The following is a 20,930-nucleotide window of genomic DNA, read 5'->3' as shown; positions in this document are numbered from 1 at the left end:
AAATTGCACCAGATAGTTGGGACAACTTTAGCCGGGATCTTGCTATTTGGGGGTCCCAGGATAGATCCTCATGTAGTGTTACCCCCAAATATTGAAAGGTTGTGACTCTTTCCAGGCTGGCTGAGCCCAGAGTGGGGGTAGGTCTGGATTTTGGGGATGGATTGAAGATCATGAATTTGGTCTTCTCTGTATTGATCTCTAGACCATGTTGTCTACAAAAAAGACCAAATCCATCTAGAATCCTTTGAATCCCCATTGGGGATTTGGAAAGCAAGAGGGTGTCGTCAGCAAACAGGATAGCTGGCACCCTCCTGCCTGCCAAACAAGGGGCATCATTATCCCTAACATTGTTAAGGTGAGATATAACGCTGTTGACAAAGAGGCAAAACAGGGTTGGCGCCAGGACGCAACCCTGCCTTACCCCTCTGAGAACAGGAAACCTTGATGACAACGCTCCATCCCTCCCACACCTGACCTGCGCATAGTTGCCCTCGTGAAGTCTAATTATGGCGTGCAACAGTTGGGTTGGAACACCCAACTCCTTTAGGACCTCCCATAGTTTTTGCGTGGGACCAAGTCAAAGGCTGACCTCAGATCCATGAACACCATAAGCTCAGTCAAAAAAGAGCCATAGTTCATGATTGTATAGAAGTATAGAAGTATTGTGTATGGGAAATCATTTTGCCTTTTTTTAACAGTAAATGTGCTACGGATGTTATAAGGATTTGCATATTCAGTTTGAAAATTACGACTGATGCTCATTGGGTGTTTTATTTTACAGCGCCGAACAACATGGTTGCAATTGTTCCCAAGAAAGATGCCCCAGGGGTGGATTTCTGTGGCGTGGACAAAAACTACTACATTGTCCGTTCGGACATGAACTGCTACATGAGGTCGACCAACTTCAACCAGGGACTAGACCTCAACGTGTTCAGCATCCATCAGTCATGCAGGGGCGGCGACCACTATCTGGCCCATGAAGATGACCTCTTTTACATCATCAAAGGAAACAATTATCGACGAGTGTCCAACATGAACACAGATAGTGGAGCCGTGGTGTACAGTCTGCACCCAAACTGCCAAGGGGGCGACCATTACCTGTCGGCCTTCGGAAAATTCTACATCATCTTCCAGAGTAAAGGCACTTACCGTCGAGTGAAAAACATGAACACGGATGAAGACGCCGTGGAGTATAGTCTACATCCAGACTGCAAAAACGGACTGTACTACTGGGGGGTAAAGGGCTATTATTACTATGTGAAGCCGCATGACGAATGGGGAGTGCAGTACTACAGGTGCACCAATTTCAACACAAACGAAGACGGTGAGCCATTCTCCTTTCATGGTGACGTCATCAGCTTCATGCCCGGAGGCCTGGCTATCACTAAGGGGGCGGCGTACGGCACCTGGGAGTGCATTAAAACCATATCCAATGATTCCAACTCAACAATACAATGGAATAAGAAGATTACCCGTAAAGTGGGGTATACCCGTGAGAAGATGACGAGTGTGGAGAAAAACTGGAACATATCAATGTCTTACACCTACAGTGCAGGAGATCTCACGGCAGCATTTGCCAAACAGCAGTTTTCAATGAGTGCCAGTTGCGGGGGGAAAAATGTCGATACGGAATCGGAGAACTGGAATGAGGCGACGGAGATGGAAGAATCTATCAGTGTATCGTTAGAGGCTCACAAAAAAATGTTCGTCTGGCAGTACAAGCTTGGGTTTGGCGATGAGGCTGTGCTGTTCTGCCGTTCAATGAAATTTGCTGACGACCCCTCGCCACCCACTGAAATACCACTCCCACCTTCCAAGTAACTCAAACGAGGGTAAACCGCCTTTACAATGCAGTCTTTACCAGGCAATACCCTTTACCACGCTGCCTTAGTCATGCAGATAAGTGCCAGGCAGATCAATACAACACAAGCAATTATTTGCACCTTTAATGCCTGCCATTGCCATGCAGACATAGATTTATAAAAATAAATAATACATTGGGCCTAATTTAGATTCGTGATAGGAGGGTAGTGGGGTATAGGCTGTGCCCGGTTATGTGAAAGCGTAATTAGAGACCATAGGTTATCAGACAGTGCTCAAAGGAAACTGACAACGACCACCCGACGTTGTCAATTAGTTTAAACAAATGTCCACACACTTATAACGGAATACAAAGTCAATTTCCTGAGCCACAGTCATGTAATTTTCAGCAATAATTAATTCACGTAGTTGTTTTCTCAGATGTTCATCTTTGTTCTTTATTCTGAGTCTTGTCTACATCGAATTGCGCTTCAGTTCTTCATCAATACAACATATAGCCACAGATTGAGCCAACACGTGTTTCGTCTATTGGTAATAGCTAAAAACTTCATCAGGGCGTGAACTGCAATATCTGTACAAATAATGCCATGGATGGCCTCTGCCGAAATCAACCTTTATAGGGTTCAACGATAAAAGTATATCCAGTTATAGCAGTGTCAAGGAAATAATACTAGGCTTTCTCCGATCAACTACCAGCCTTCATAAAATCAGATAGCATCCATAAAATTCTTGCTACCGGTACAGTGAGTACTCTGCATCGATTCTTGGCATGAAGGCTGGTAGTCAGGATAGCTGTCACGTTTGTGATGGAGTAACCTGCTCATCAAACTCAAAATGATACCTTTAATTATCTTGTAAAAAAAAGAAAGGTTTAAGTCCGAGTAGAAATAAATGGAGGTAAAGGTAATTTCAAGGTTTAGGGGTTGTAGTAGTAAAGGGAGGTAGGGTAATTATAGGTTTTAGGTTTTGACGGTGGTAAAGGGAGGTAAGGGTGATTTTAGGGTTATGGGATGGGTAGTGCAAAGGGGAGGTAACGGACATTTTAGGGTTGGGTAGGTAGTAGTGAAAAAAAAGGGGGTGCCCCTAAAAAAAGAGAAAATACAAATTATATATACTTAACGCGTGCTAAATACATCTGTGTGATAAAGACTGCACGGGAAGGCATATGTGGTAATTGCATGTGCTGTAAAATCATACTTTCTTCAAACGACGATCAAGCTACACTCCTCTCATGTAAATAATGGCATGGTGTTTTTTGATTATTGAGTTGGGGCTTAAAATAGATTAAGTAATACAAGAATCTGTCACGTGAACGTTTTAAAACCTCACACAGACCAACAAATAGTGTGTGCTACAATAGCAATGAAACTGCAGAAAGCGAAACAGTTTACAATAACAGCTGATGTATTCCATATACCTGCATTCAATGCTCATACCCCTTGTCCGATTTTGAATACACTTTTAATAAGTCTTTACGCTGGTGCAATATTTACTGGGTCAACTGCTCCCAAAACTGAAACTGCAGAATGTGCACCATACCACTGCTAAAATAAAGACAAATGTCCGCAGTCACCAATTGTATTTGTGTGTTTACTGTATGCCTCGCTTTCTGTTGTAGTTTAAGGTGTCAAGGATGGTTTACTTCAAAGATCCAATCTGCAAAGGTTTTTGGGTTTTTACACGTGCTGGTAATGAACTTGCTGACAGCATTTTGATTATCTCGAGATTAAAAAATCCATGCCTGGATTTGTTTTTTTTTTTATTTCAAAGATTTTTATTAAGAAGACATTTTTATACAGTACAAATCCAAATTTAAATGACAGTGATTGCCAATGGAATGGCTCTGCGACCCAGCATGCAGCTGATGATGCCAGCGGGTGGTCAGTGGGGCTTCACGCACTTCTAAAAGTTATGATTTGAGGCGCTTTTCTTGAAAGATACCGGATTCTGAGAGTAAAGCAGGAGATATGAGTGATAACGGAGCATAAATAAAAGTCCAGTGAAGAGGATGAAAGATGACATATGCACCTTAATACAAATGTGTTTATGTGATAACTGGCACAGGCAGTGTAGCGCACAAAATATTATGGCTAGAGAAACTTTTAAACTCTACACCCATCGGATGTGTACTTGCGTACTGTACAGTGCAACTTGTGAAAAGTTGGGAGCAATTAGAACATTTATACTTGTTAATCCCTGTCTCAAGGAGTTATTATATATATTTAAATGTGCCGCCTAACAATTTTAATAGATATGGATTTTGCATAAAAAACCATGGTTGTTTGCGTGGGAATGCCGACGTAGCACTCATAGGATACCCCTTCAGTACAAAGTAATGCAAAGCAGCTCAAACAGCTGTTTGTGTTACTTTTAGGGCAACTTTGCAGCGTAAAAATATTTTGCACTGGAATTTAAAAAGCTATTATGACTTTGCACTGGTTTGTGTCACTTTGCATGGGCACACAGTCTTAATATGCCCTATGAGTATCTGTGGTTACAAAAAAGATAACAAACCCTTGCTTGCAACACATTTGAAGAATTTTCAGGATAGATAGATTGAGCCAGTGGAGGTAAACATTTTTACCATCGATGTCAACACATTTCTCACCAACCAGTGGGATTTTTCTTTGATTGGTCATTGTAAATGTTATTCTTAGACTGATTAACACGTTCAAACAAATGTGCAGAATTGCACTGTACTGGCGCACAATTGTCACACAACATTACAATTTATGTAACATGATCACTAGTGTTCATTGGTCAAGATATAAGTGATATCCCCTTTTACCAGCCTCCCCAGAGGATGAGTAAACATGGCTACTTAAACTAAGAGAAGATGATAGGAGAAATGCTTGCAAATAATCTAGCTAGCATCTCTACCCATCGCTTTTCACCCTCTGTGCCACGCTAGACAGAAGACCTCTTTGGAACAGTCCATTCAAATCTCTTAAGCTGATATGCTTGGAGAAGAGTTAAGAACGGAAGTTAACACATCGAGAAAACATACAGAGTTGGAAAAGTCATGGGGGAGATTGGATAGTGAATGAAGCAAATAACATGAATTTCCAGGAAACATGTGGTGACCGAAGAGAGCCTCCCGTGCCAAGACACAGCTGCACATGGACAGGTTCTGCTATTGCTAGGATCTTACACCAGTTTTAAACACATGCAAGAGCTTAAACCATCACAGTGATAGTTATTCGCTAATATGGCCAGATCCATACGCAGAGCAAACACCTACATGCCCAAGTGTTGTTAGTGGACGCCAAATTACATGACCAAGCAGAGTTACAAACCACCAGGGACAGTCTATTACACCTACCAAGTGCTGATTATGGCAAGGCACAATATTCAATAGATTCTCTTGGAGTGTTTCTCTGATGCAGAATTTATTTTGTAAAAAAACAATATAGTCTTTTTTCTGTCATCTGTAAAATCACATTGAAAAGGTTCAATATACGAAAAGTTATTAAGTATGCTTTCAACATTTCCCGAAGAAGGAATTTAACCGGCTGGTTTGAGGCGTTCCACAGAGCGGTAACTTTGGTAGAGAAAAAAAGTGAAACTCTCTAAAACTGTCAACGTACCAGACTCCTTTCTACCTTTGAGGGTGCTATTTTATTCGTTTCTGCGAAACAATTGAGACTGCTTCATCACGATAAAACACTTGTTAGCCACTTAACCCTCCTGTTACCATACAAAGGAGGATACAGTGTCATTAGAATCCTAAAGGCATGGATGTGTGGGCGAGAATCCTTACCCAATATTTTCCAAAATTAACCTTCTTAAACTCTATGAAACCACAACCAGCTACCATCTCATTCAAACAACACTTTCATTCATGAAGCTACTTCAATATGGTAGTTGTGTCTGCTCTATGCATCCATGTGAACGTTTGCACTGGAAACCCTTTTCTGTGCAGATTGTTGGGCCCACTGAACAATGTCAGGTCTGTGAGGATGAATACTATCAAAGAGCTGCGCTCCTCTATCGAGTGAAGGACCTCCTGGTTTAAGTCTCTTGTAGGAAGCTAGTAAATAAAAATCGGATGATACTGCAGGGTGGGCCCAGCAAAAGATGAAAAAACACTGCATTGTAGAGTCTTGAGGTGGGCATCTGCTTTAATGTTTCCCACTGTTATCCTATTTCTTCTGTCGAAACAACTAGGAAACGCACCATAGCTGGCAACATCAGCAACGTCAATCACGACAACACTAGATGCTCAAATGGGACCTCCTAAAGCACATATTGTACATAGGAAAGGACCAAAAAGAAGTAGTATGCAGCAGAGATATGTGAGTTCTAAATGTGTAGAGGAGATGGACGGCCAAGCTCACAATAGTGATGGCCGCCTCCGGTATGTAATGAGGGTGCCAAGGGGCTGTCCACTTGCTCAGAAAAGTGAAAATGGACAAGCCATTGAGCTAACCCTTCGAAACAAATCAAGACTGTGAAGGACTACATTAATCCAAGTCAGTTTTAAAAAAACGGTGTCCAATCTTATGCAGAAAGATGAAATACTTGTCAGGTGAAACTTACAAGTTCAACAAGTATACGTGGGCTCAGACCTTGGTAGCTATGTAACAGAGCAGACGACTTAACCTAAGGATAATGTTAGCAACGCCAAACAGTCAAAATACCACCCATTTAATAAAAATAGAGAAAAGTTTAATAAGAAAAATTTGAAAGAATAAACAAAACCCAATTAAAGAACTGGAGATATGTTTTCTTAAATATTTTGAGCAAAAAGCACCAGAAAAAGTAAATTTAATCAGAAGGCACTGTTCACTGTTGACCACACTTAGGAGCAGTGTCAGCCATTGTAGGCTGACCATGATAAGGAGATGGTCAGATACCCGAAGCAGGTCATCCCAGTAAAAGCTTTTGCCTTCTAGTTTAGTCTTTATTATGGAAGTCGAAAATCTCCAGCAGAACAAGGGTTTAGACTGTATCTAGAGAATTTCTCTTGAAGTCGATAGCCATTGGATGAGATCCAGCTGGAGCCATTGGTTTTGGTGGGAAAAAATGAACTGCAGGAAAATTCCAGTTTAGCAGACCATCAAAGTCCTCTTGCCTTGTAGATTCCTTTTTAAGCCTTCATCAGGTCAAAAGTTCTGCATCTGGACTAAGGACCTGATTTAGAGTTTGGCCTACTTGTACTCCGTCACAGATGTAACAGATAGTCCATCCACCTTAGTACAATTGCATAAGGATACAATGCACAACTAAAACAGTGGACAGCATTTCTGTCATATTTGTGACCGAGTATCCATCTGTCAAAGTCTAAATTTCCCCCTGAGTCTCTTTTTTTGAAGCTCAAAATACTTTAGTAGCTCACGCCGGGAGGGTAAGGGTTTTTCCTTGAACCAAGAGAATAGAATTGTGTGGTTCAATGAGATCTTGCCAATGTGCTGGATCGTATATGTGTCAACATAAATAAAAATGGGGCACATACATCTTGTCATTCTAAGGGGAAAAGTTGGTTTGATCTTGCTTGTCAGCAAATGAAAAGTCGGGTGAAAAAAGGAATCCAAACAAGTTAGGCAGTCTCCAGAAGGTGATTTAAATCAAGAGATGTATGGGTTAAAGAGTCTGTATAAGCAGCTGGTTAAAGATCATAATAACTGGGACGATTTGATTAAGGTTATACAAATGAGGGACCAACGGGAGTTCTATTCGAAAGTACACACATTTTCAAAACCCCCATGGGGGAACCCTTACATGTAGGATCACTGAAGATACCTGGGCTGCATACTTAGATAGTCAATATGGTACCCCACCAATTTTATCTAGTATTAATTGCACCACCTCTACGAAGTTGCCACTCTCCTCTTTTTCAATGAAAGAAGTAAAGGTGGTAATTGAGTGGATTAAACGATCAAGAGCCATAGGTCCCAATAATACCCCGGCAGTGCTATTTAAGTCCAATAGCACCTAGTAGGCAAGGGTGTTCTTTCCCTTCTGCTCTGCTGGGTAGCCTTAATGGGTAATTATCCCCTGTTTTGGAAAGGCTCAATAGCGAAACTCATCCTGAAAAAGGGGAACTGTTCTGACCCTTCACATTATAGATTAATTAGCCTTTTGGACATCTCTTTGAAGGTATTCTCAAAGATCTTACTCTCGCGGGTGGATGCAAGGACTCACAAGCAAAAATTATATGGACTGAGCAAGGATTGTTTTGCTCTCTGCGCCATTATGCGGAAGGCCCTGAAGTAAAGCAAAGGCTGTGCTGTTCCTGTATCAATTTTCAAACAACCTTCAACATAGTAGACAGGGGACTTCTATGGGGGAAACTTGTGACATGGAAGCTCCCAAATTACCTTCTCAGTGCACGACAAGCACTACATACTGACAAGGGGCACAGATTGAGCTGAATAAATTTGGCAGAGCATCACAAAAAATTTGAATTCATAATCGTCTTCATCAAGGACGGGTATTAGCTCCCTTTCTATTTGGTTTGTTTTTGTTGGACTTTCCAGCAGCCATAGAATTATGAAGTTCATTCTCCCCACAAGGTTGGGAAACAGCACATTCCATGTTCACTATATGCAGATGACTTGGTTCTGCGAAACTACACCCCTATTGTTCTGCAAAGAAAATGAGATAGCTTAGCAAGATAAAGTAGGGCCAGTAACCAACCATCTAAACTGTGTCTGCGTCCTTCATTCTAGTAACATGAGGGACTAGGGCCCCAAGACACTACAGGGGCCACTGGAGGTATAGCCTTGCTGGTTCACTGTTAAGGACTTATTCACTAAGAACTCCTCCAAGTGGGCGGAGTCAACAAGGGAGCCGGACTCACCTACTCACTCCCCGCTTTAAGCCAGGCAAGGGCCCAGATGCAGATAAAGAGGCATCGGTCACATGCAGCTTCATGGAATCCCTGTTCAGCACCTTGAGAGATGACATAGTGACTATGAAGATGGAAATGACTAAGGAAGTAAAGGACTTTGGGCGCAACATGGGGGATCTGGAGCAGCAAGTGGATTCCATGGAAAAGAGCAGTGATTCCGAGGGAGGACGAGTTAGACGCATGCGCAGTGAGATCATTGAGCTTGAGAAGACTGCAACGCTGATCTCAATTATTATCTGGGGGACTTAGAAAACAGATCTCCCAGATTTAACATTAGAATTAAGGGTGTTCTGCCGCAGGCTGATGCAGGCAGTCTGGAAGATTATGTTCTCTGGCTCTTCCGCCATATTGTTCCGAAGTTGGCAGAATAGAAAATTCTGTAAAGAAAATATAGGGAGGGTCAATAGGGCATGTTTAACGACCAGAGAATAGAAAATTCTCCTGGATTGCACGCACAGAGAGGAACACCCCGTTGGGGTGCCGGGATCCCCACAGGACATCCTTACGTGTCTCAACAATTTCCACCAGAATGAACTCATTATGGATAAGGTATGCAATCAATCCCATGTCCTATTTGGGGGGATCAAGGTGCTCCATTACCAAGCTCTCTCCTTTATCATGTTACAGTGCTGTTGAACCATGAAGCCGGTGACAGCATTCTTTAGAGATAAATGGGCCCACAGCAGGTGGGGTCACCCCTTCCATCTCATCTTTGTTTGAGATGGAGAGACTGATTCGGTTTGCACCCCATTGGAGGCGGTGGTGCTTCTGGGACTGAACCTGGAGCAAGATGACCCTGAGCGACTCCCAGTGGCGAGACTCCGGGAAGCAATCTACATCCCATCCTGAAAAAGCTTGTGCGAGCCGACCGCAATGGAGAGTCTTAGAGAGAGATTGGCCCATTTTCAGCACCTCGTTTAGAGGGATCAGTCTCCGGAGCAAAAAGAGAAGTGATCGCGTCACGGTTGAGTGACTCCCAGCGACCTCCTCAGATGCAGATAATGTTGGATCCTTAGTGTCTGCATACAATGGCCCTCCGGACGTCCCTGCCAACAGTGGTACTTCTGCTTGAACTTCAGATTTGCCCTGTTTTGCAGTACATCTGATAGGGTGCTGCAGAGAGAACCCGCAACCTCTACACCCCTATGCTGCCTGACTCTGATAATCAACGTCATGGACCCCTAACACATGATTAACTAATTTACACCAGTTGGTGACTTGGTTGTTTATTTCCCCTTGTTTTATTTCTCCTACATATGTTTCTGTGCTCTATTAACATGTGACACTATTTCCTCTCAACACATTTTTCGGCAACACAGGTGCATCTCCTCTCCCAGCGAGCTTCTATGGCTTTCCCTTAACCTCTTTGCCCACAGTGAAGATAGTTAGCCTTAATGTCATGGGATTGAATGCTCCAGCGAAGAGAATAGCACTTTTGTCCCAACTGAAGACTGCCCAGTGCGATATAAGCAGCGTGAGTGGAGGTGGAGGGAGGTCCTGGAGTAAGAGAACCCCTGAAGCCGGGGTTGCTTCACCTGTATGAATGGCTGCACCCCCTCTCCCTCCCCCGCAAGCCAGTCGGGTGGTCCGCCTATCCACACATTGTTTACACCCCAGCCGACGTCGTCCCCGACAATCTCTTCCACCAGTCAACGCTCGTCCCCGCCGAAGATAGTTATAAGCCTTTACGACCAGTTCCCCAGACAGGGTCAAAAGGATCGCGAGGCCCCGATCGGGGAAATGAGATCGGGGAAAATGCGCCAACCTACGGAAAGTAAAAAATCCCCCAAAAAATCGAAAAAGACAACAGTTAAAGCTAAAACTTTGCCAGAAACAGGGCCCGAACCAAACCCTAGGGAGAGGTTGGTATCGGCACCAACCCCCGAGTTAACATCAGTCCCCAGACAGAAATCAGGACTCTTAAAATTCTTTTACCTTAAAGACCCAATGGCGGTGATTTATGCACCAACGGCAGAGGCCACCAAGCTACCAAGCCCCATTGCGCTATCGAACGTTCCTTCTCCACTGGCGAGTAGCCTGCAGAAAATGTCAAGCTCCACAATTGTGTCTATCCCTTCCATCGTGTTCGGGGCCCCCACTCAAAGGCAAACTGGCGTTAGTAACCGCCCAGGTACACAATCCCAACACTCCTGTAGCCACAAACGAAACCAAGGGAGTAAGAGCTGTAAATAACATCACAGAAAGTCGCCCCGCACAGGATAACAGGTTGAGCCAGAGTAAAAGCGCGCCAATTGAGGAGCCAGTCGAAGCCAGTGACCACGCAGCAGCAAATAAGGGCATTGAGGAGGGAAACACAGGTCACAAAAACCCATCCACCGTATCTGGGCAAGAAGGGGACTCATGGTTAAAGCCTCTCTTCCTACCAAATGATTCTCATCTTGAGGAACTTACTGAGAGAATTACAAAGTATATTGACTTACAAGGGAGAGCTCCTCGGGCAGATTACGGTTTTGATGATCGACACTTGAGTCTGGGTATGCTGGTTTCAACCCCCCGCAGCCCGGAGAAAAAACGAGACCAACAAAAAGCAAGCACAAACGATAGCATCATTATGCAGTCAAATCAACTACATTCCACTCAGCCTGGGCCAATTACAATTTCATCGGGGAGCACGTCGGTCTTAGGGCTCAAGGATCTGAGCAAAATCCCAAAAGACGAGCCCTCCACGTCATGGACCCAATCCCCGTGAAGCACCCTAGAGCAAGCAATAAGGGTGCTGAATTACCAATCTAATAAAATGGAAGTCCAGATCGACCTTATTACACTAGTAGCCGGGCATATCTCGGGCATAAACGCAAAACTGGACTCTCTATCATCGCTTCTTACAACTCAGGGGAAATTAGAGCCGAATCCCAGCTCGAGTAATCAACAACAAAACTGTGGATGTGGAAGTATTATTGAAAAGCTAGCAAACCTCCCGGCCATACGGATGGATATCCTAGGGGAGGTAAAACAATTACGAGGTCAAAGTCAGGCGCTAGAAAACAGGCCCACCCCGGAGATACCACCCATATTTAAGAGAAAGCTGATTAATGGCCCTATAAAAACCAATCAAAGAATGGACCAAGAACAATCATCAAAGGAATGTGGTCTTGGTAAAACAGCCTCAGATATTGAAGAAACTCAACTTACCCAACAATCCTTAACTGAGGACAAACCAGTAAAGAGACAAAGGAAAAGGGCAAGGAAGGCCAGGCTCAAGTACATGAAGCAACTAAAAGCAGATCCTGGCAAAATCTTCCCCATATTTAAAATCAACATTCATTCTGAAGACAAATCTAAACTTCTGAATTGGTCACCAGTGGGTTAGGATATTCTTGCAGACCCATTCGCCAAACTAAATCCATTAAACACATTAAGAGATGAAGGCCTGAGGACTTGAGCCAACTCGAGTCCATCACCACCCATAGGCGACAATAGTCGAATGGACATAAGATTGAACCATAAATTAAAAGTGCGAGAGCTGGGAAGAGTAAACACGAATCCAACACAAGTGGCCGAATATGGAGAAAGTGAGCAACACAAACTGACATCAGCAGAGGCAAAAAACAGTTCGGGCTCAAAATGCACTCCTAAAGAGTGTTCTAACCCTGGCTCAAAAATCATTATTGAGCAACAACTAATTACAACACCTGAAAGGAACGCACACAAACCTAATGGACCAGTAGCAGCACCTGAAATTAAATCCGTGCCAACCCCCATGCGAATTACTGTCCTGGAAAAGGATCGCAAATGTTCACTACTGCGAAGGGAGCAAAGCACGGCCCAAATGAAGATAACGAACATAGCCCTAACTCAGAAAAACAGCAACCTCAACCAAGGTAGTACAGAAAGAACAAGAAACGATCCTCCAAGTTTGCGACAATACACAAGCTCATAACCTGTCATTTTGCATAGCAGGCTCAACACAAAAGGATAATGGCAAACATCCAGAGGCGTAAGATTCAAAACTAACCTTTATCCCTGAATATCCAACAAGGGGGACTCAGGATATTCTTAATAGAGGCAATCTGCTGAAATTGTTTAAGGAAATATCGACCTTAAAAGAAATCACTACCCAGGACCTTTATTCCGTCGAATTTCAACAAAGCATGCATAATGCAGCTATTGAAGACACAGTTACAACTTGGGCATCAAAGGACTTGGTAGAAAGAATATGCCTTGCAAGATCCCAGTTTGAATCATGGGGAATATCTATAACGCGACACAAGCGCCCGAGGTACCCCTATCCCCTACAATTTAACATACGTGATCAAACCAAGGGGCAAGAGAGCAGACGGCAACCTACCTCCTGTCTACACGGCGCCCGGGCTTCCACGCCAGAGCAGCTAAGCGCAAGTCGCAAACCACAATCAATCGGCCTCCATCACGCCGACAAATCGGATTGGTCCTGGATACCTAACATCCTGAGCAATAAAGCTACCTAACCCAGACCCAAACTCCCTCTTCACACCGCGAAACGAGATGATCCTGCCTAATCTAACAAAGAAATTCACAGTTTCAATCTGCTCGTGGAATGTGCACAGCTTTCGAGAAATGGCCCAAGATCAAGAAACACAAGACTTTTTCCATCGACAGGGCATAATTTTGATCCAGGAGTCATAGAAACTACAACCGAGCTCGATTCCAGGGTTTAAAGAACACCAAATTTATGCAGAAAGCCTATCCAAGTATGGCCATCCCCGCGGTGGATTATCAACATACGAAGCCCATAAATACAACTGGGCATCTGAGGAGATAGATGTGGGCCTGAAGTGGGCCCAAGTGACCAGAATCACTGAAGCTCCCTTACCGGGGATTGAACCGTGGAAGATATTGATATTCAATGCTCATATCCATCCTGACAGACAGTCACAAAAAGAAAAACACGCGACCTTGCTGTCACTTATTAAGGTCATGCAAAAGACCTACTCGCAATACCCACTGGTTATCTCCGGGGATTTTAACAACGCCCTCATAGACCAAAATAAGGCGAAGGTGAAGACGAACGCATGCGGCGGTGGAAAAAAGTTAGCATCCAGCCTAAAAGAATATGGACTGTCAATCTTGAACGGGAACACAAAGGGGGATATGACGGCAGGCGTCACATATGTGAGCGACCGGATCCATTCAATAATTGACTACTCCATAGTAAGTGACTAGTTAATCCCCAGTATCGAATCATTTGCCATAGAACATCGAGTAGAAAGTGACCACTTTCCCCAAATAATAAGTCTGAACTTTGTACCAAGCACTGCACCTATAACGGCCTCCCTGTTGCATCACGCATCAAACTTCAACTTGAGGAAACTAAAATGGCGTGGAGAGGGGCTGGGAAAAAATACGGACGCAGTTAAAGCCCATATGAAGATCTTAAGAACACAAAAGGAGGAAGACCGAGTATCCAACTGGGAGCAAATGATTCAGGTCCTGCAGCAAAAGTTTCAAGCAAAGCCAGGGATTCACAGAAATCTCAACAACAAGAAGGAGCCTTGGTTCAACATGGACCTAAGAGCAAAAAAAAGAAAGGTCGCAAAGGAGGCCCGCGCCGTCGCAAGACAAAAAACATCGGGGTCAGTGGCAAACAAATCCAATCTGAGAGAAGCCAGGTGCATCTACAGGAAGGCACTGAGGGCTGCAAAGCATCTATACAAAGAAACCATCTGGAACAAACTTCTAACTGCAGGCAAACACCCTAACAGCCGGGACTTCTGGGGCATCATAAATGAGCTTAACCAAGGGGCAAAACTCGAACAAGAAGTCGGGGTTGATGCAGAAACCTGGACCAGACACTTGCAAACTTTATACAGCAGCACAGTGACAGGCTACGTCAACGGCTCAGGGACCGTCAAGGATAACACAGAGGAACTGAAATATGTGAACTACAAGGAATATGGGGAATCCGAGTGGGAAAAACTTCAGAAGGGGCCAACAGAGCCAGATGACCTAACCTTCAAAGATGAACTTATGACGATAATTTTAAGATTAAAGTTAGAGGGTGCAGCAGGACCAAATGGGCTGCCAAACGCGATTTTTAAGTATGACCTGGACTTGTGGTCAGAGACCCTAACGCCCATATTCAACCGAATATACAAACAAGCAGAGTTACCCACCTCCTGGAAAGGCAGCATTATCCATCCCATATTTAAGCATGGCGATCACCTTAAACCCCACACATTTCAGACTGATATCCTTAATCGACGTAGAGGCCAAACTCTACGCCTCCTGCATTTTAAGGGAATTACAAGCCTGGCTATTAGAAACAAAGATCATGCCAAAATTTCAAACTGGATTCCGGCAAGGAATGGGAACAATAACAAACCTCACTTGCCTGTCCATCCTAATGGACAAAGCGGTAGCAAAGGGCATCCGCTTATATGCCTGTTTTATAGATATCAAGTCTGCCTTCGATCGAGTGAATAGAGAGCATTTGTGGAGAAAACTAGAAAGTTGGGGGTTTCCACATCAACTCTTAACAGCTATCAAAGCCCTACACCACCACACCTGGGCAAGAGTGAAACTAGGAAATGGAGGCAATACAACCAGGTACATCCAAACGCACCAAGGCCTAAAACAAGGCTGCGTATTAGCCCCCACCCTCTTTAATCTTTTCCTCTCTGACCTCACAAGCGCGATCGAATCAGCAGATAGCCACTCTCCATCTTTGGCAAATAACACAATACACTATCTACAATACGCCGATGATATTGTACTGTTGAGTAAAACACCAATCGGACTACAAAGAGCCATCAGCAAATTAACATCGTACTTAGAAAGGGAAAGCCTGGAATTAAACAAAGAAAAAACGAAAGTGGTCCGTCTAGTAGAGCCGCAAAAGTTAAAGTACAAATGGATGGCCCAAGGGACAACAGTGAAAGAACAAGAGTACTATAAGTACTTGGGAATAACAATATCGAAAGGTGCAAACTACAAGGATCACAAAACAGCACTAAAAGCAAAAGCACAATCTTTAATTTTTGCGCACCAATCGTTAAAAGAAAAAATGGATTGCCCTAACCACAACCATCTATTAAAAGTAATGGCAGCGCAGAATATGCCCACTCTATCTTATGGCCTAGCTACATGGTGTGGTAAGGAGGCCGACCTCTTAAATGAGCTACAAATTAGAATCTACAAAGCGGTCTTCAACTTGCCAAAATCCGCCTCTGCCTCACAAGTCAGGCTGGAATTTGGTCTGCAAAATCAGAAGTTCCGGAGCATGAGCGGCTTCGTGAAACTCTGCAATAAACTTTGCTCTGCAGACCCTGATACATTGGACTGGCTATGCTGGGAGGAAATTAAAAAACGGGGGGAATCTGACACCCCGAACATCTGGGGAAAGTATCTTAAACTCTGTGTGGAAAAGTTGGAGCTGGAATCAGTCTGGAAATCTGGGACAGACAAAGCAAGTCTAAGCAAACTAGCCAACTCAGCAGCAAAAGGTAAATCCTTTATGGAGGATAAAGAGTCATTGGCAAAACGTCGGCATGGCTGGACTGTTATGAACTCGTTTACAACTCCAAAACCACTAGCATATCTAGTAGTCCACTTCAGTGACCATCTCAAAAAATCCTTTATAGCCTATCGGATGGGGATGCACGTCTCCAAGGACCTCTCACCGTCCTGGAAACAGTCCCACCAGATGAAAGAATGTCGCCTCTGTGGGTACAAAAATGAAACCCTCGTCCACCTTTTCTGTATATGTCCGGCCCTGATAATTCAGAGACAACTCATATTGAAACCCATTCTTAACGCATTAAACATCTGTTCTTGCAGACATGCAGTTACAAGCTGGCTCGGAGGCTCCTCCATAATTCTGGCTTGCCGCTGAGTTAAATTTATGGCAGAAGCAAGAAAACACCTAGAACTAACTAAACAGGAGGTCAACCCATTGGTGGACTATTAGGGACACCCTAACTTTTAGATCTTCATGCACCTGTCCGCAACAAAACCGTGGCTGAGAGACAATAATTTTAGTATTTTTAATACATTTTGCAGTTATTTTATTAGGAGAATTTTGTAACCAGTTTAATTCATTATGCAAATAAAATTCTTTGACTTTGACTTGACTTTGTATCAGTTGCTTTGGCAACCAGAAACTCCTGGAGATTCCGGAGTACTATGGGGACTTCTGCTTTACTGTCAAGGAGAGTCACTGCCCCGCTCCTGCTCAATAGGAGAATTGCCACTATCTATGTCAGCTCTCTTCTGTCATACTGCTGATCAGATGATTCCTGAAAAGAATGAGGAGAACGTGTATCTGGAAACTGATACCTGTCTTAGGGCATGATTTTAGAGCAATTATAAAAATTGTACTGCTCCTGAGAAGACTCTGGGATTGGAGAACCTCCTCAAGGTTTACTTTTCTGTTGTTGTTACATGTATTCCATGTTTGTTTAACAAACTCAAGGGCTGGTCTGGCATCCTTGTCAGTGCTAGGCTTGCCAAGTGGTGGTACTGGTCTGATTCCCAAATGTTTGCAGCCCAAACAAGGGCCTACCTTAGGTGTATTCTATATGTTGTAAAAGGGGAGTTTTGGGCTTGGCAAGTAGTTTTAAATGCCACGTCAATGTGGCAGCAAACTGTTCAGGAAAGTCCTGTAGTGGCAGGCCTCAGGAAGGTTTGAAAGACTACGTTTGGCACAATCAGTGCTGGAGGCGCACTAGTGTAACTGCAACAAATGATGGACGAATGTTGAAGGATTCACACATTCTCCCCCAGTTAAGAGATCTGGATTAAATCCATCGATTTTTTGCCTACTACGCCACCCCAGTTTGGACCCAGCCATATGCAAATCAGTCTTGACGCTGTGCCTCCTGGGAACAATCCAGACCGCACTGCCAAGCCAGGGCCTCCCTGGACCGGAAACAAGCATTCTGGGACTGGTTTCAGTGTTTGTCACCCTTCATCAGCCAGGTTAGCTTGAATCTAGTGGTGCAATGAGCAAGGGATCCACATCTGGGCATACCCGTCCCACTTAGGGCGAAAAGTGTAACTGCAACGAATGATGGACGGAATGTTGAATGATTCACACATTCTCCCTAAGTTAAGAGATCTGGGTTGAATCCATTGTTTTTTGCCCACTACGCCACCCCAGTTTGGACCAAGCCAAATGCAAATCAGTCTTGACCTGTGCCTCATGGGAACAGTCCAGACCGCACTGCCAAGCCAGGGCCTCCCTGGACCGGAAACAAGCATTCTGGGACTGGTTTCAGTGTCTGTCACCCTTCATCAGCCAGGTTAGCTTGAATCTCGTGGTACAATGAGCAAGGGATCCACATCTGGGCATACCCGTCCCACTTAGAGCGAAAAGTGTAACTGCAACGAATGATGGACGGAATGTTGAATGATTCACACATTCTCCCTAAGTTAAGAGATCTGGGTTGAATCCATTGTTTTTTGCCCACTATGCCACCCCAGTTTGGACCAAGCCAAATGCAAATCAGTCTTGACCTGTGCCTCATGGGAACAGTCCAGACCGTACTGCCAAGCCAGGTCCTCCCTGGAACGCAAACAAGCAGCCTGGGACCAGTTTCGGGGTATGTCAGCCTTCATCACCCAGGCTAGCTTGAATCCATTGGCACAGTGATCAAGGGACCCACCTGTAGCATTTAATATAGAGGCCCTGAGTATATTGGATAGCACTGTACAATAGACTTACATGTAATCAAATATGCCAAACAGGTGTAAACCAATCATACTATGTTTTAGGGTGAGAACACATGCACGTTAGCACTGATTAGCAGTGGTAGAGTGCCCAGAGTCATAAAGCCAACAAAAAGAAGGTCAGAAAAACAGGAGGAAGAAGGGATAACCCTGCAAAAACGACCAGGCCCTACGGTAGCATTTATTGTGTTTATGTTTCAACTCCAATGTACTTATACTCCTTTTAATATAAGGGGATGTCCTCTTCCCTGGGGTCCTCAATGCTTCATCCTCATTGTTATAAGAATTTCAGATATTTCATAAGGTGTTGCTGGTAAACAACTTATAATTATTTTGAAAATGCTAGCTTTACCTAAGAAATTATTGCTTCTGTCTTTTGTCTGTTCAAAATAACAGTAAACCTTCCCCTAACTTGGTTTCAGAAATGCGAAGGGTCGTTAGGGTTTTCTGATTGCCAATAGACACAGAACCCAAAGACTTAAACTATTCCCTATGGTCAGTGAGAGGAATCTAAGATTTCTTTTGATGTAATATCGACATTTGGACTGACAGAGAGGAGGTATAATACCTCCCATGGGTCTATACTGTCTTGTGCCCACGGTAAGGTCTATTATCAAGATGGTCCAGTACCCTATCTCATTTAGTCTCTTTCTTTGTAGTCTGATAGGCTCTCAGCCCACCTTGTTCATCAGACTCTGCCCATCCCAGGGGTAGGATGTGTTTAGAGAACCCATCAGGCCATCAAGGATAACATTGAGCACCAGAATGGGGTGCTGGACATGCCTATTCTGGTACTAGGGTGCAGCTCCCAGCTTCAGTCACTATTCAGTCTTTCTGACCCGTATAGGGAAGACTGGATGGTTTGTCTTCTATCTTCCTTCTCCTATGGGAAAAAGTCCATTAAACACCAGGGATTTTTGTCAAAATAAGGAATGGTGTGGGATAGTGGCTGACTTTGGCACCTTGTTCTAGATCTCCGCACCAGATAGTCATGTTTCTACCTGGGAGAAGCATAATGACCATATGTGTCAAAATGACACCCCTGAGAAATGATATTTCATCTTAATGGCCATGGAGATGGCTGCAGCATTTAGGCTCAAGGCATCTGAAAGAGGGCTTGGTTAGAAAATGTTTGGGCTTGAGTGGTTGGTTTTGTGATGTGATGCTAGGATGGACTGACCTGCTATATTTTTACTAAACAAAATTCAAGAAATTCATGGCCGAATTACACATCAGAAGCCATCGGGATGCTGCGGTTAGGTCCTAGTTGCCATGGACGTGTGCGGTCTGGCCCGGCTTGCCGCGGCGGCTAGGACCTAACTGTAGAGTCCTGACGGCATCTGGATTCGCTCCGTGGACCTTAAATCCCTATCTAAGATACCCGCCTTGGGGCCTGGGCAGTGGATCGGGGCTCCGACTCTGCCTACATTCATCCTGCCTCCCAGGGCACCCCTATCGGGACACACACAGTGGATCGGGGACCCGACCCTGCGATCGTACATCTCTTCCTCCACGACGTTGGACACCATGGCTGCCAACTCCTCCAAGAAGTTGCCACCTCATTCAGCACCGGATCAATGAGCCCCCCACACACTGGCTCACTTGTTTCATCACCTTTAAATATGGCAACTAAGCACGGGCGAATTTTGCGAATGTGGCGTTCGCGAATTTTGCAAATTTGCGAACTCGCAATCCGCAAAATCCGCGAATTCTCGCGAATTTGCGGATTTTTTTTGTGTTCGCAAGGATTTCTGCCAGTTCGCAAGGATTTCTGACAGTTCGCGAGGTTTTTGTAACAGTTCGCAATTGCGAACTTACATGTCGGCTTGCAACGGTCACGGTTATGTGTTTCTACGTCTGGTTCATCATCATAGGTTCCCAGCACCCTCTGTTTCACCCTTGCCACCCTCTGTTTTACCCATGCCACCCTCTGGTACATCAATGCCTTATGCCACCCTCTGGTTCATCATCACTGTAGATTATGGGGGGAAAAAGCAAGCACACCTGCCTGCTTCAACTGACATGAATTAATTTGGGGTTGATTTATTAATGTGTCACTGTTTTAAAATTCCAGTCTGGCACCTGCTTACTTATCTGTAATTTGCTTTCTGTTGCAGTGCAATTTTATTTTCCAGGACCTTTGTGGCCTACTTGTAGCTATTCTATGAGCCTGCTGTGAGGGTCAGAGCAGGGTCATACAATTGCTGCAACTAGCAACTGAACTCTGGAGGGGCCCTTGTCAGGAAGCACTACAGGGAACGGTTACTAATGATGAGTTTGAACTTTTGAACCGGCTTTCACTTTTGCAAAACTCGTTTTTCTGCAGAGCAGCATTACAGCAACTTTAATGCCCCACCAAGCTTATATGAGAAAGTTGATTTCTAATCCAAAAGTTATCCAAAGAAATTCAAAAGGCCTCAAATCTAAAAAAGTGCAGGCAAATGTCAGCCTGAGGAGTTATTCTGATAAAAACAATCATTTTCAGAAGGTCTATGCTGCTTGCTAGTAGATTTCTTGTGCAGAATTGCAATTTTTGTAATTTCGCGAGTGTGAGATTGTTGCTGCCCGCCGCACCTACATGTTCGCAATT

At 44.1% G+C, this 20,930-nt stretch overlaps 1 protein-coding gene across 1 annotated transcript in view; it reads left to right on the top strand.

Annotated features, from left to right (window-relative positions):
* The window catches only part of LOC147716866 (uncharacterized), an 81,767-nt gene extending 78,374 nt beyond the window's left edge, over nucleotides 1-3,393 (top strand). Inside the window, exon 2 of the mRNA XM_086923772.1 lies at nucleotides 782-3,393. Within this exon, the coding sequence (XP_086779898.1) occupies nucleotides 793-1,821 (1,029 nt within the window). The 5' untranslated portion in view covers nucleotides 782-792 and the 3' untranslated portion in view covers nucleotides 1,822-3,393. The remainder of the gene's footprint in view (nucleotides 1-781) is intronic.
* Nucleotides 3,394-20,930: the final 17,537 nt, after the last annotated feature.

This window comes from Lissotriton vulgaris, chromosome 5, assembly GCF_964263255.1.
Source record: "Lissotriton vulgaris chromosome 5, aLisVul1.2, whole genome shotgun sequence".
NCBI classification, from domain to species: Eukaryota; Metazoa; Chordata; class Amphibia; order Caudata; family Salamandridae; genus Lissotriton; species Lissotriton vulgaris.
Note: the sequence above shows the minus strand (reverse complement) of the source record. Positions and strands in the feature narration are given on the sequence as shown.